This window comes from Apodemus sylvaticus, chromosome 10 (assembly GCF_947179515.1).
Source record: "Apodemus sylvaticus chromosome 10, mApoSyl1.1, whole genome shotgun sequence".
In the NCBI taxonomy this organism is placed as follows: domain Eukaryota; kingdom Metazoa; phylum Chordata; class Mammalia; order Rodentia; family Muridae; genus Apodemus; species Apodemus sylvaticus.
The window spans coordinates 67,203,346-67,219,341 of NC_067481.1; the positions used below are offsets into that span (position 1 = coordinate 67,203,346).

Genomic DNA, 15,996 nt, shown 5'->3' on the forward strand with positions numbered 1-15,996 from the left:
AGCAGGCTGGACCCAAGGCCCCTACACATTTTTGACAGATGTGCAGCTTGGTCTTCACGTGGGTTCTCTAAACAACTGGAGCGGAGGCTGTCTCTGACTCTGCTGCCTCCCAGTGGATCTCCTTCCCCTACCTGGACTGCCTGGAGAGCAAGTGTCTAGTTCTGTTGGGGCTAGATGTACCAGGATGGGGTGGTACCCAAGGGGGAGACTTCCCCTTCTCTGAGGAGAAGGGGAGGAGGTAATGGGGGGATTTGTAAGGGAGGGTCTGGGAGGAGGGAAGGGAAGGGGCCGTGGTTGGGATGTAAAGTGAATAAAAAAAATATTAAAAAAAAAAAAGAGGGCTGGAGAAATGGCTCAGCGGTTAAGAACACTGACTGCTCTTTCAAAGGTCATGAGTTCAATTCCCAGCAACTACATGGTGGCTCACAGCCATCCATAATGAGATCTGATGCCCTTTTCTGGTGTGTCTGAAGACAGCTACAGTGTACTTACATATAATAAATAAATAAATCTCTAAAAAAAATAAAAGAATGACTCACAGGCTCATAGATTTGAATGCCTGGGAGTGGCACTGCTTGAGAAGGATTAGGAGGAGTGGCCTTGTTGGATGTGTATCACCGAGGTTTGAGGTTTCAAAAACCCACACGGGGCTAGCATGTGCCTCTTGGCCTGCAGAAGGGGACGTGGCTCTTGGCTACTGCTCCAGCACCTGTGTGCCACCATGTTCTCTGCCATGATGATAAACCTCTGAAACTGTAAGCCAGCCTTGCCTTTACAAGGGCTGCCATGGTCATGGTGTCTCTTCCCTGTAACAGAACAGTGACTAAGAAAGCTCAACCCATTTTTAGTTTCTCCTATCAGCTATTCCTCAAGAAGTCTGAAGAACTCTGACACCCAAGGCTGAATGTCTTAGCTCTGGCTCCCAGGGTTACCCCTATCAGCATTCCCAGAAAAGCTGGCTGTGATCTAGTTCTCTGGCTCCACCCAGACAGGTGGAGAGGGTGTGGCCTGGGAGTCTGTACAACACATGCATTTCCTAGATGACCTCATGCACACCCAACTTTGAGGGCTTCTGCTCTCTGCCTCCTGACTCTTTGGCTTAGGTCTTGTCCTATAACACAGGTAAGTCCTGATGGGGTGTGCGGGGAGCAGGGATGGATGGAGGACAGGGGATGGGGCCAGCAGACATGACACTGGGGATGGGACAGACTGGTGCCTGTTGAGTGTAGCTGACAATCTGGGTAATGACAGCCCCTTGAGGATATAATTAGAACCCTCACAACCGGAACAGGATGGTTTAATAATTTAAGTGAGATCTTAGGATTAATGAACAGTGGTTGAAATGACATGTGGGACCATAAACCCTGGCATGATGTGAGAAAGTGATGATTTACAACAAGGCTTCCTGGAAAAACAAGGGCTGATGAGCCTGCAGGCTGACACCCCACCTCCCCCGCCCCACTGAGGGATAAGTGCTTTTTCATATGTAGTGGCACGCTTTTCAGGATCACACCCTCCAAATATGCTACAAGGTGCCCTCAGTGGCCTTGGCATGCCTGCAGGCCAGGGTTTCCCATAAGTCTGAGAGCCTTACTTTATAATGTTTGAGACTGGAGCCAAGGATTCGGCGCATGCGAAGACAAGGCCTTCTATCACTGAGCCATTCTCCCAGGCCCTCACTGGGGGATTCTAGGTAAGCATGGCCCCAGTTAACAGTAATAACACAGCCTGGTGGAGACAGTGACAGACTGACAATGCTGGTCCCTGAATGCTGGCCCGGAGCATCAACTCACTTAGTCCTCACTCAGCTGTGACAGGGAAAGCAGAAGTGATGGCAAATCCACACCCATAGGCTTGTATGAGAAGAGAAGGTAAGTCCTCTGGGGACGGGGACACGATGGCGTGAGCTGGTCTAAAGCACACCGGATTCACGACAGGCTGGCTGGCATGCAAGGGAGGGTGTGAGGGAGACAGGTTTACTAACCTGAATGTGCTTCTTTCTGTTTTTGGTGCGAGTGTGTGTGTGTGTGTGTGTGTCTGTGTGTGTCTGTGTGTGTGATGAGAGAGAGAGAGGGAAATGGAACCCAGGGTCTAGTACATGCCAGGCAGGTGGTTCTACCACTGAGCTACCATACCCCACCTTCCACTTTCCTGTCCCCAAGGCCTAAGGGGGAATAGGATGGGAGCTAGTGTCCACTACGAAGAGCAGCTTGCAATGGCCTCTTCTCGGGAAGGACTGCTCACAGGTCAATCTCTCTCACTTCTGTGTCCCAGGGCTGTCCCAGACCAGATGCAGCATGTTGTCTGGGAAAGGTCAGGGCTGGCCGCTGTGAGGCCCAGGAGACTGACGATTAGCTGGAATTCATTAAGAGAGGCTATCGAGCAGTTCAGACAGAGAGCATACTAGCACACGTTCTGACAGCATGTAGGAACGAATCTATCTGAGCAGGCTTGGCAGAGAGCAGAGCTTCCCACTCTCCTGCTGTGTTCCCTCACTGCTGCCTCCATTTACAAAGCCCAGGAAATCCCCTCGTGAGCAGCAGGCTCAGACGTGGAGAGAGCATGAAGTTAGCAGCTATTGTAGAGTTCCTAGTCACTCGCACATAATGTGTGCATCCCTAAGAGATGAAGCAAATGAATATAATTAATCTTTAAAAGTCAGAGTGGGATCAAAGAATGTTCTGGAAGGAACTCAGTGTGCAGGCTTCCCAAGGCTAAGCAGAATACACCCGTTAATACTTAATATGCGCCAATATCGACACCAGGGGCCTCAACACATGCCTGACAGACCCTTTGTTCTCTGGAACGATGTAAAAATTACATGGTCATGGAATTTTGTTAACTTGAGGTAGGAAAGCAAGAGGAAAAGACAGGTGAGAAATGAAGTTTCTGAGGCTGGAGAGTACTGGATATTGTTTTCTTCTTTCAGAAAAAATCTCAGAATAAAGATGCATTAATATGTGGATCTGGCCTTTCTGAGCTTCAGCGCTGTGAGCCGTGCCTGGCTCCAGCTATGAGAACCAGTAACGCTTTAAACCAGATGGTATCAGTTTCAAAGGTGCTTCTGGATTCAAACCAAACCACCACTGGCTCCGGAGTGATGCACAGGAGCCCGAGAAGACACTCCCGTAGTCTCAGAAAAGCAGGAAGAATTTTTGTGGTCTCTGCAAGCCATGACTACATCTGGAGGCTGCCAGGTGAGTGCGTTTGTGCTTGTGTGCACAAACCTGTGTGCACATGTTTGTGTGTGTTAGTGTGCACATCTAAATGTTTTGGTACTGGTGTATATCTCTGTGTTGTGCACGCATATTTATGCATGTGTGTGTTGGTGTGTATGTCTGTGTGAATCAGCACTGATGTGGGTCAGTCTGTATGTGTGTGCACATGCATCCATATGCATGTGTGTGTCGGTGTGTGTGGGTCTGCGTGTGTCGGTATTGGTGTGTGTGTGTGCACATGCATCCATATGCATGCGTGTGTTGGTATTGGTGTGTGTGTGCATATGCATGCATGTGTGCATTGGTATGTCTATGGGTGTGTACACATGCAATGTGTACATAAGCATGCATGTGCCTGTGTGTTCATATTTCTGTGTATGCTGGTACTGATTCATGTGTCTGTATGTGTGCATGTGAGAGCATACTCTGTGTGTGTGTGTGTTGGTGTGTGTGTTGGTGTTAGTAGTAGATAACACTTATCTTTTGGCTGATGTCCTTCCTTAACTTATTATGAACAATATTATTTAGAGGATCTGAACTAATGCTTATAATAAACAAAAATAGGAGACAATATCTTTTAGAGACATGGGTAAGGATTAAATGCTATGATTGAATATTTTAAATTTTACTTAAGAGTTTTTTCTGTTTTATCTAGGAGGTGACGTGCAGGGACAGGGTAGGGTGTAGATTTCCTACACTTTGGGGTTATGCTAAATAAATGCATTTCTCCCTTTTGACAAATGGTAGCTAGAAGAGGTTTTCTGTCAGTTAGGTCAGTTAGCTACAAAGTGTTTAAATCACTTGCTTTAGTTACTTTTCTTTGCTGTGACTAAATATCTGACATGAAGCAACTTAGGACAGCAGTTCTCAGCCTTCCCAATGCTAGAACCCTTTAATTGAGCTCCTTGTGTGGCGGTGACCCCCAACCATAAAATTACCTTCAAGGAAAGAGCTTGCCAGGATAAGTCGTGTTCCCTTTCTCCATGGTGATAAATACATCTCTCCATTTCCTGTTCTATCCCTACTTCCCATGTTGGTTAAGGTGTTTGTAGAGATAGCTGCCCTGTTTTGTTAGTAAACGCTTCTTGAATTCACCTGTCATCCTTGCCCAGGGGCCATGCTAATCTTCTCTGTATGCTGAAGCGAGCACAAGGCTCTACTTCTTAAAGGTTCTGTGACCTTCCCAGATGGCACCACCAACTGGGGACCAAGTGTTTAAACATGAGAGCCTGTGGGGACAGTTCTCATCCAAAGCATCCAATCACAGCAGGGCCTGGTCTATCATCGTCACCCTCTCGGTTTAATGCTCACTTTCCTCTATGTGCTCCCCGTTTAGTCAACTCAAATGAGTGACACTTAGCAGGTTTTAGTTGTCAGAGTGGCCCAGCAGTCACCTGAAGACAGACTGAGAGCAGGGCCATTCCATGCCCTCTCTCTGCGGACCCTGAGCAAGGAACTCAGTGTCCTTCTCCACTGGGCTTCATTCCCCACTCATTGCTCTTTTGTGAAACACTGAAGTTTGATCCCCAGCCTATGAGGGAAGCTGGGCATGAGGGTGCATGCTTGTAATCTCAGAGCTGGGGAGGCCGAGACTGGTGAATACTGTGACTCACTGGACAGCTAACCTAGCTGAGAGGCAAGCACCAGAACACTTAGAGGCCCCGTCTCAAAGGCAAATAAAAACACCAACACACCAGGTGGATGGCTCCTGAGAAATGGTGTGAGGGTTAGCTTTAGTTTATGCATATGAAAACACCATTGCTCTCTGCAGACTCACCACAAGAGGGCACCAGACCCCATTACAGATGGTTGTGAGCCACCACGTGGTTGCTGGGAATTGAACTCAGGACCTCTGGAAGAGCAGAAGGTGCTCTTAACTGCTGAGCCATCTCTCCAGCCCTGAAGGTTAGCTTTAATTGTAACTCGGGATGGTGAGACGGCTCAGTGTGATTGCTACAAAAACATCTGACAACCCGAGTTTGGTCTCTGGGAACTACGTGGTAGAAGGAAAGAAGTAACTCCCATAAGCTGTCCTGTGCCCAAACTCATACCCATGAACATACACACAAAAAATAAAATATGATTACAAGACATTTAAATTGCCAGCAAGATACAACAGAGAATCCCCTGAGAAGAGATCTTCAATGAGGGACTGCCTAGATTGGGTTAGCATGTCTATGGGGGAGTGTCCTAATTGATGGGGGAAGATCCCAGCCTACCATGGGTGGCATTACTCCCTAAGCAGGGGTCCTTTACTGTGTTAGAGTGGAAAAAAAATCAGGCTGAGCATAAGGAAGCCGATGGGCACACATGCATTCACTGCCCTCTGCTCTTGACCACGGATGTGACGTGATTGGATGTCTCAAGGCCCTGCCACTGTGACTTGTCTGCGGTGATGGGCTGCCACCTGGAATCATGAACTCAAATAAACCCTTTTGCTCCTAAGAAGCTTTTTGTCAGGGTGCCTTACCTCAGCAACAGAAACGAAACTAAAACAAATGGTACCTGAGTCTGTTCCACTGGCTTTCCACAAACTCACGGAGAAGGCTTAAGGTCAGCACAGGAAAACCAAGACAAAATGCACAGCTGAATGCCCCTGCTGTGCACAGTTTTTAAAATGCAGACGGCTCACGGCCTCAGTGAAGTGTCACTTTCTGAAAATATAATGCAGCTATTTTCCACTACAGAAACAATCCTTTCCCACACACCGGAGCTCCTGATGCTTCAGATGCAATCTGAAGAGATTCGCCCGATTCTTTTCTTTCCCAGGACATCATTTATACAGTGCTTGATTCAAAAGCCCTAGCTCTTGCTTTCTTAAAGATGCACAAAACGCCCCATAAATACATCGATTCTTACACCCTGTGTTTTTGCCAGACATTCCCCGAAGGTTTATAGATTTCTTTCATTACGAACTAATTGCTATTCTGGAAGTGCTTGAATCGTAGCAGTCCTCTATGTTAAGTATGAGGGAAAGTGCTCAGGACATCAGCCAAAGGTGAAGAGAGCCTGCAAGTGAAGTGCGTGTGGTCACAGTGACACAAGGGATGGACAGGAGGGCCTGCAAACCAGTGTGTGTGGTCAGTGACAGGAGGGATAGATAGGAGGACTCGCAAGCCTGTAGCAATGCAGTGACATGAAGCAACCATTACTGTAATTCTGGGGTTCTTAGAACTATGGAACCTATCTCAGGCTAGCCCCAGTTCCATGCCAAATGCCATCTGACTACTCTTAGAACATGTGAGGGGGTATGCTACCCTATAGCATCCGTTCAGCCTCTGTTTCCCTATCTGTGTGAAGGAAGTCTTACTGTGCAGAAGACAGCCCATGGCTGTCACTTGAGCATGTCAACACTCCAGGCAGCTCACAGTTAATCCGAAGATGAGACAATGGCACTGCTCATTCACTTCTCCACTCAGGGCTGAGCTCCTCAGGAAAGATGCTGTTCAAAAGTAGGGAAGCGGTGGAACAGAGGAATGTGTAAACAGGTCACAGCAAGCCCAGCTGTGTGATCTCCTAGGATGCTCCAGCAGTGTAGCCACTGAGCACTGCTGGGGAGGAGCCACTGTAAGAGGAGCAGCCCAGGGCAGGGCCTGGGAGAGACGGGGTTCCACTGACTCTGCTGTTGCAGGTGGACAAGCTGGGGGAATCTCTAAAAGTGGATGAGGCCTTGGAATAAGTGTGTCAGCAAAGTTGAGAAGACCATTTGTCCCGGTGGAGGGTCACTTGCTCCCTCAGGCCACAAATGCCTTTGTGTTGTCTAATGGGATGCTCTGATCTGAAGGTAATAAAGCCAAGTTAGGAGGAGGTTGAGATAGGAGGCTGTGAAGGGGAGAGCAGGAGAGAGAGGACAGAGGCTAGTCCACCACAAATCAGCCATAAACAACTCCCAGAAGCAGTTATAACAGCCAGCGGAAACAGCCTTATATTTGCTCTCCTGTGTGAGTCACTGCCCCAAGCGCTTTACATTCAAATAACAGTCAGGGTCCTGAAAGGAAGTTGATCTTAACTATTCCTTTTTACACAGAGGGGGATCAGGTACCTGGGCTATGGTCACAAAGTAAGAGGGAGTCAGGGGCGAGGTCAGAGGCTAGCTTCTTCCAGGCTTGAAGCTAAAAGCCGGACTAGTTATGTACGAGACAAGGAAGGCTTCCTACTGCCGCCGCTGCCGGTTCACAGACCTGTCAGGCGGTCAGTCTTGGATTTCATTTCTGGCTGCACCTGTGTGTTTTTTCAACCTCCAGGTGGAGGTCCTGCATATGGACGCAATCACATGGTTGGAGGCACGCAGACACAGCCTGGTGCCCCTGTGGTAAATGCCACAGGCAGGCTGGCTTGTCATCCTTATTCAGTGCCTCCGTCTTCCCGCCTCTACAACAGACACAAAGCCTCATAGCTTCCCACACTGAAAGAAGGACCAGATCCCAGAACCTCTGGCCACAAGGTTCTGGAGAAACTTCTAGAAAAAAAGAAGACGGGAGGAAGTTTGACGGGAGGAAGTGGTGCCTTTTACCCAGAATGTCCACAGGCCTCAGCAGCCATTTTGTGACCAGGAGGAAAGGGAAAGGCACTGAATGAGTTAAGTGCCTGGCTTCGTTTGTTTCTACAGCTCCTAGTCTGGTTAGTTTTTACTGACAACTTGATACTGATAGAGTCACCTGAGAAAAGGGACCCTCAACCTAAGATTCACTTCATCAGCCTAGTCTGTGTGAGTGTCTGTAGGGTATTGTCTTCATTGTTATTTGATAGAGCAGGGGCTGGCCCACTGTGGGTGGTGCTATCCCCAGGCAGTGGGCCTGGGCTGTGTAAGAAAGCTAGCTTAGCAGAAGTTAGGGGCCAAGCCGGGAAGCAGCATTCCTCCATGGCTTCTGCTTCACTTCCGGTTTAATCTCTTGACCTGACTTTTTTCAATGATGAACTGTGACCATAAAAGTAAACATTTTCCTCCCCCAAGTTGCTTTGGGTCATGGTGTTTATCACAGCAATGGAAAGCAAACTCGGTTAGCCCCCAGATACGAGAAATGCCAGTTCTGTAAACAGGTAGACAGGAAGGCGAATGGATCCGTGACTTAAGACAGCTAGTGCTCATCTAGTTTTCTGCTCTCCGTGTTTACAGCACTTCCAAACCGACAACGGGGGATTAAAATAGGATCCGTGGCTGGGATGTTGTGAGTGGGAAATGAGATCATGTGTAAGAGGTCTCAGTTCTTCGGAGTAGCTGCTGCGTTAAGTAGGGAATCATATACCACACTGCTCGGGACCGGCTTTCTGGGCGGCCCCTCTTTGTAAGCAGAGCCAGGGTGGCTGAGGCCTACCTCGGTCACTGAAGTCATCGACCAACACGATCTCCGCCACGAGCTCCGGGGGTGAGCGGTTGAGCACGCTGTGAACAGTGCGCAGCAGTGAGGACCAGCCCTCGTTGTGGAAAGGGATGATGATGCTGGTGTTGGGGAGCGTCTCCAGGTAGAGTTTGCTGTTGCAGCTGGAGGGAGACACAGAGGAGAAGAGACACTGTTCAGAGTCACCGGTCAGCTCTCACATCTGGCAGGAGTCCAGATGCAGCTTCAGGCTAAACGGGAGTTCCCCGTCCTTTCCAGACATTAGGGTAGGAGAGAGGTGGAGAGATCTCAGCTGCTGCACGACTTTGTTTTCCTTGGTCCCATGGTGTCCTGTTTCCACTGCTAGCAGAGCAGGCCCTGCGTAAAAGACCCTTGTCTTAGTATGAGGTCAGGTTCACAGGTATGCATGCATGCACACACGCATGCACGAACAGACGCTGTGAATTCATGAGCATGCGCGCGCGCGCGCACACACACACACACACACACACCCCACATATTCTAACCCCCTACCCCCACTGAGAGACTTGTAATGATTCTAGATTTTGGTTCCTGACTCTGGCTCCTAATGGCTTTAGAAGTTTCCCGAGTGGGATGTTTTTGTTGAAATGAAGTGACTCTTCTGGGCACCAGGAGGGGATCTGGTCATCAGAATCATGATCAGAAATCTGGATAGGGCCAGAAGTTGGGTTCGCCTCCCCCTCACCCCCAATCTACATTCTAACCCTAGGTTTATTCAACACAGTCTTTTCACTCTACACAATTACAAACACAACCTTATCTAAAATGCTACGTTATAAAACTCAAAACAAATTTTATAGTATTGACTGTGCAGTAAAAGCAAAAAGAGGCAGTGTGTACATTGCCAAGGTTAACCCGAGACAATATCGCCATGAATGGCAGGTGACAATGGGGGTGGGGTAGGCTTCATGAGAACTGGCTCACCAATTTTAGAAAGTAACAGAGACACAGGGACAGAAAAGATGAGCATTTATGAAGGAACCCTTCAAAGACTTTAAACCCTAGAAGTTGAAGAGGGTTCCTGTAGGGGACATGGTCAGGCCTAATAGGACAGCAGCTTGGTCCTTTCCACAGGTGTGGCACAGTGACAGCAAGGGTGAGACCAGGTTGTCTGACTGGTCCTAGGTCACCTGTGGACAACGGTGTGCTGCCATATGGAGGTTGGTTGGCTTGTCCCAGCTGGCTGTCCCAGGAGAAGCTGGGTGTGCCTTTAATCCTAGCCCTGGGTATGGGTTACAGAGCCAGTTCCAGGACAGTCAAGACAGTCACTATGGTGAGATCCCGTCTCAAACAAAACAAACAAAACAACAACAAACAAAAACTAAGAAGGGGGTTGGATATTTAGTTGGTGCTCCAACTTCCCAGGTCTTATGTTCTCCTACAGTTGGCTGGTTTGCGTGAAAATCAAAACCAAGTCTATACACTGTGGACATGTCTCCTGCATCTCTCGGATTGCCCATCTTTCCCTTATCATTGGTGTACTAGAGACACCGGGTCACTTTTATTCCAGGATTTGCAGTCATCTGCATCTGGTTATCTGTATCTCTTTATACAGGACATCTTTGTACCCTCCATTACAGCGTGCCTGTAAACTGACGTAGAAGTTTTACTTATTAAGTAAGATATCCTTGCAACCTCTTCAGAGCAGGTCTTGCTGATGTGTTAGAGGGCACACTGACCACTATGGATTCCTCAGGATATTCTGTACACACACACACACACACACACACACACACACACACACCATCATTTATAAATAGATAATTTTACTTTTCAACCCAGAAGCCATCTATCTACCTGCCTCTATATATGTCTGTCAATCTTGTCTAATTGTCCTGCCTGCCTGCCTGCCTGCCTGTCTATCTTTCTATCTATCTATCTATCTATCTATCTATCTATCTATCTATCTATGTATGTCTGATTGTCTTGGCTAGAGACTGTAAAGCAATATTTGGTAGAAGTGGCAAAGGCAGAAGTCTCTTCCTGACCTGATCTTGGGATGAGTTGGGGGGATGACACACGGACTTTTTATCCTTAAATGTAATGTCAGTTTCTTTTTCCATCGGTGTCATTTACCAAGGAGTCCTTATATTTAGTCTGTTGAGCATCTGTCTATAGCTGCCCACTACTAAAGTTATAGGCACGCAGCTATGCCCATCTTTTTCGCAGGTGCTGGAGATTCCAGCTCAAGTCCTCATACAGCCACTGCAAGTGCTCTCACTGACAGTGGCATCTTCCCAGCTCGTGTTAGGTTTTTAAAGAAGTGTGGGACCCAATTCTGAGGATCGATATCTAAAGTCAGTTCGCTTAGCTTACGATTATTACGCAGAAGGAAAGCTAGTTTATTTGCTTTATAATAAACTCTGTTTTGCTTCAGGAGAGAAGATGGATGGGAGGAGGGGAGGGAAAGGGAAGAAAGGGGAGCAGAGACGCCAGCTGTTCTGCCTGGACCAGCAGCCTCAGCACCGGGGACTTGTTAGAACAGCAACTCCCGCCCATCCCAGCCTGCCTGCTGAGGGCCTCTCAGCGTGGTCCCCAGCAGTTTGTTTTTTAGCGAATTTGGATGATTCGGATGCCCACTCAAGTTCAAGGGTCACTGTGGTAAATATTCAAACTCCTAACACCAATGCACAAAGGTCCTGGGACAGTGCGGAGGGTGACTTGATGCTGGAGGGGAGGCTCATGTAAGGAGGTGACATTACCAGGAGGTTAGGGGAGGAAGAGAGGAGTGGAAGGGGGAGGAGAGAGGCAGAGGTGGGAGAGGAAGATAAGGGGTCTGAGCAGGGAGCTGGAGCTTCACGGTGGGTTGGCACCTGTGGATCATTTCCTATCTAAACTCTGGCATGGCCCCCAGGGCAGACCAGGTGGGCATGTCATCCCTGCTTGAAGGAAGGCCTGAGAACTGAGGGAAGGAGGCAGCCACTTGAGAGTCCCGCTCAGTCTACAGGTGACATCACTGGGCTTGAAGCCCTGCCAGGAAAGGAACACAGTCCTGTCTTGCCACCTGGGTACTGGGGGACACCTTGTGGGGGTGGGGCAGGCTCCGGAAATGAGAAAGGAGCCTGAGGGAAGAGAGGGGGTGCAAAAGCATGCTGGGCGTGTGGGCACTACGCTAGAGTGTTTCCGTTGGCTCCTTAGCTATAAGCTGACCCCCTCCCCCCAAGCCTTCATGATGGCTCCCATACGTACATTCTCACTGTGTGGCTTGTGGTTTCTCAAGTCTTCACATCCCAGCATCATGCCATCTCCCCAGGGGTGATGCTCGGATCCCCACATCCCCAGCCTCAGGGACCCACAAAATTACTGCCAAGGAACAAATCTGGAGGCTTGTTCTTGTGTGGCCCTGTCTGAGTTTCATTTCTGTTGCAACGATAAAACACCTTGACAAAAAGAACTTAGGAGGAAAGGGGCCGATTCTAGTCACAATTCCAGGGCACAGTCCACCATATCAGAGAACCCACTTAAACAGCCTGTTATGTGACAACCACAGCAGCAGCGGTGGGAACTGAAGGGATTGCGTACCTGGTGCTCAACCTGCTCTCTCCGGCCACGCACCAGTGTTCAGCCTCCCTCCTAAGCGGGCACCCCCAGCCCTTCTCTCTTGTCTGGGGATGAGACAGCTTTCTCTTTGATACAGCTGGTTGGAGCCAAATGTGGTGGTGTGCACCTGTCCTCCCAGCCCCGAAAACCCTGGTGCTGATGGGGTACGAGAGGAGGAGTCCAAGACCAGCTCCAGCTATGCAGAAACCTCGTGTTAAAACTAAACAAAACCGAAACAGCAGACAGCAGTGTCAAGAGGTGAGCTGTGCACAGGTAGTCTGGGACCAGGTTGAGCACGAACCTTGAACCCCCGGTGACCTAGTAGGCGGAGAAGGGAGTTTGGCCATGCCCCCTAGGCTCCCTGGCTTACAGCTCCCACACACACTACCCCACCGCAGGAAAGGTGTGTGGCTATCAGTCATATAGGAGCAGCACCAAGCCTTCCCACAAGGTTCTGTAAGCTCTCAGTCCAAGCCAATGAGAAGTACCTGCTGTCAAACCCTGAGTCACCCACAAAACTGTATATAAATCCTATCCAGGGAGTAAAAGGTGTGTGAGAACTACCCCATCATCTGAGAGCTTCTGTCATAAGAGCTGTAACACGAGGGAAGAGATGTGCTCTCCTGAAACACCACCAACAGCTCTGCTGCAGTCCTCCCTGGCTAGGCGGCCTTTCATTGGCCCACCAGACCTGACTCAGCGCAGGGCCACACGGGTAACCAAGACAGTAGCACGGTGAAGACGGAGGTGGAACCAGTGGTGGCAGAGGAAGCGACTTCCCCGCCTGCTCACACCCTCTCCCCTCTATCAGAACTCTCACACCAGGCCGAGCCTCCGCTTCGCAGGTCCACACAGCAGCTCACAGCTGGCTGGAATCGGGAGCAGGAAGATGTGTGGGAGAAAAGAGCCAAAGCTAAGTTCTTTATGAAGCCTGGCTCCATTCACAGATGCTTTGCTGAGAGCCAGCCACATACACCTGGCTCTAGCCAGCCAGAGGAGCAAAGTTCATTACCACGCAGTCAGGGGCCCCAGCCCTATCAGGAGTCACTACGTAACTTATATTCCCAACTTTCTTGCTGGAGTTCCAATGCAGACAGTGTAAACCAGACCTTGGACTCTGACTTTTTGTTTTGTTTTGTTTTTTAAACCTGAATGATCCTACCTTCTCGAAACTTCTTTGTTCTGATCATAAACAATTATTTCTTTTTCTTTTCTGAGACAGAGTTTTGCTAGCTAGCCAAAATCTGGCTTAAATCTCAGATGACCCTCCAGCCTCTGCTAATAACTGTGGTTCCTAACGGACATCACGGCAGAGGGGCGGGTAGCTGCCAGGAGGATATGGACTTCACCCCGAGACACTTGGTTCATAAACGGGGAGAAGACCAACAAGCTGGGTAGAGTACAGGTTCCCGAATGTTCTGCCATGGCGTCTCCAGAAGCGAAGGGCTGGGGAGTATCAGTGTGGCTCACCTTGCTGCAATGGAGAGAATTATTCCTGAGGAATATCGCACAGTGCGCTGACTGACATGAACATAACACGTAAAATGAAAGAAGCTACTTTTGTAACAAAGCAGTCCAGCCACATTGTCGTAAAATCAAGACACGCGCTAAACTCATACGCGTCTGTATATACTACGAGCAAAGACCAAATGGTTTTCATACACTGCTTGGGCACAGCTTAGACCTGAGTATGCGGGGATGGAGGACTGCTGGTCCCCCAACCTCCACCCCAAGCCAAATGTGGAGAACTTGCCACAGGAGGGCGCTCTGTCCTGTTCCTAAACTACGCTGCTTACTTGTCACCATGCTTCCTTCTCATGAGGAGAGAGAGGATGCTCTTCTTTCATCCCATTGCCATGATAAACACCCCAACCAAAGGAACACAGGGGAGGAAAGGGTTTTATATGGACTCTTCCAGATCACAGTCCACCACCAAGGGATGTCTGAGCAGGAGATTTATGTACAAATCTTGGAGGGATGTTGCTTTCTGACCATCTCACAGGTTCATGCTTAGCTAGCTTTTTTTTTTTTTTTTTTTTTTTTTGAGACAGGGTTTCTCTGTGTAGCCCTGGCTGTCCTGGAACTCACTCTGTAGACCAGACTGGCCTTGAACTCAGAAATCCGCCTGCCTCTGCCTCCCAAGTGCTGGGATTACAGGCATGTGCCACCACCACCCGGCCTTACACCGGGCCTTAGCTAGCTTTCTTACTTAACTCTGGACCACTTGCCTAAGGAATGGAGATGACCATAGTGGGCTGGACCCTCCTACATCAATTATCAATCAAGACCTGCCCACAAACCAACCTGATGAAGACAGATATTCAATTGAGAATCTCTTTTTGGGTGATTCTAGGCTGTGTCAGGTTGACCGTTCATGCTAATTTAGAGAGATGACAGACATCTTCACCTTCTCTTGGTTTGTCTTTTTTTTTCCCTTAGACTCTTTCAAGACCAACGTCACTAAAAAAATCCCACTCATCTCTAACCAGTCCAACTGGATTTCAACTGCCTGTTCCTGGATAGGTGTGTATCATCTCCAACATGGAGTGTGCAATGCAAGTGGAGCGTGTGCATCTACATAAGGATGCAGTGTCATGTGCTTTGATCTGCCTTCTACCAGCTTTGTTAACATTAGCCAAGAGCGCCCCTAAGATTCAGTCCAGGTGACACAGTGGGAGACATCTATAAAATCATGTTGAGGGGGCTGGAACCACACTGTAACGGGGAAGTGCCCCACCCAGAGCCCAATATATCAACAAACAAATAAAAACACATGACAAATGCAAGCTTTTATTAAAGATGAATGCAGCATCTATTTCTAGAAGATTTAGAAAATGTCTCTGTTTGTAAGAACAATAAAACAACAACGAAAAATCCAAACTCAGACATACAGACCACCTCTCGGCTGGGGAAGATTTTAGGCAGCATGTGTTGTGGGTGATACATTCCTGTTTGAGTTTTAGCAGACCGGCAGCCATTTTTGCTTGTAAGCTATCAATCGCCACAATTTTCAACCTAAGGTCCAAGCCTACTGAACTCTGGCTTTAAAAACCAAGAGGGGGCAAAAGGTCAAAGGAAGAAGTTTTATTGGCTACCATTTTACTTCAAGGCTCATGAACCTTTAAATGTTGATATTGGTTCCAATGGATCAATAACTACTATCTTAAAAAAAACACCCGATGGTTCAGATGGAAATTGTTTGATTTTTAGAGAAGAGCTGATGTGATTTCCTTTCGCAGTTCACAAACATCCCCACCCACAAGGGCTCTCTGGCCATAGTTGCCTCTGTAACCAACTGTCACACAAGGATGTCCATATCCCTGCCGGCAGCCAGAATTCCGCATCCTGGGTGCTTCTGGGACACTCCATTTTAAAGGCGTCCACCAAGCTTACTTTACTCCATGAACCATGATGAAAAGGACGGAGTCTGCTAATCAGTACTGTCTAGTCCTGATTAGCCTGTCAACTAGTCCGCTGAAGGTCTAACCCACCTCTCTGTATGGCAGCAGTGACAGTGGGTGTGGACTCTTTTTTTTTTTTTGTTTTTTTTTGTATTTGGTTTTTTCGAGACAGGGTTTCTCTGTGTAGCCCTGGTTGTCCTAGAACTCACTCTGTAGACCAGGCTGGCCTCGAACTCAGAAATCCGCCTGCCTCTGCCTCCCAGAGTGCTGGGATTACAGGCGTGCACCGCCACCGCCCGGCGGGTGTGGACTCTTATGAGACATAAGAGTGGAGGTGGTGAGCGGGACTCTTGCTGACCTCTAAACCCTAAAGGTGAACTATTCTAGACCTATTTTTTGTCACTGAGATGAAATGCCTTGACCAGAAACAGTCTTTGGAAGGAGAGGCTTTAGATCAGTGGCTTTTAACCTTCCTCA

General features: G+C 48.5%; 1 protein-coding gene and 1 pseudogene across 2 annotated transcripts in view; both read right to left on the minus strand.

The window, feature by feature from the left end:
- The window catches only part of Galnt10 (polypeptide N-acetylgalactosaminyltransferase 10), a 144,954-nt gene that overhangs the window by 47,450 nt on the left and 81,508 nt on the right, over positions 1-15,996 (minus strand). For both annotated transcript variants that reach the window (XM_052197963.1, XM_052197964.1), the window contains one exon: positions 8,534-8,700. In XM_052197963.1, coding sequence (XP_052053923.1) covers positions 8,534-8,700 — 167 coding nt within the window. The remainder of the gene's footprint in view (positions 1-8,533; positions 8,701-15,996) is intronic.
- On the minus strand, positions 4,286-4,376 carry LOC127695643 (uncharacterized; annotated as a pseudogene).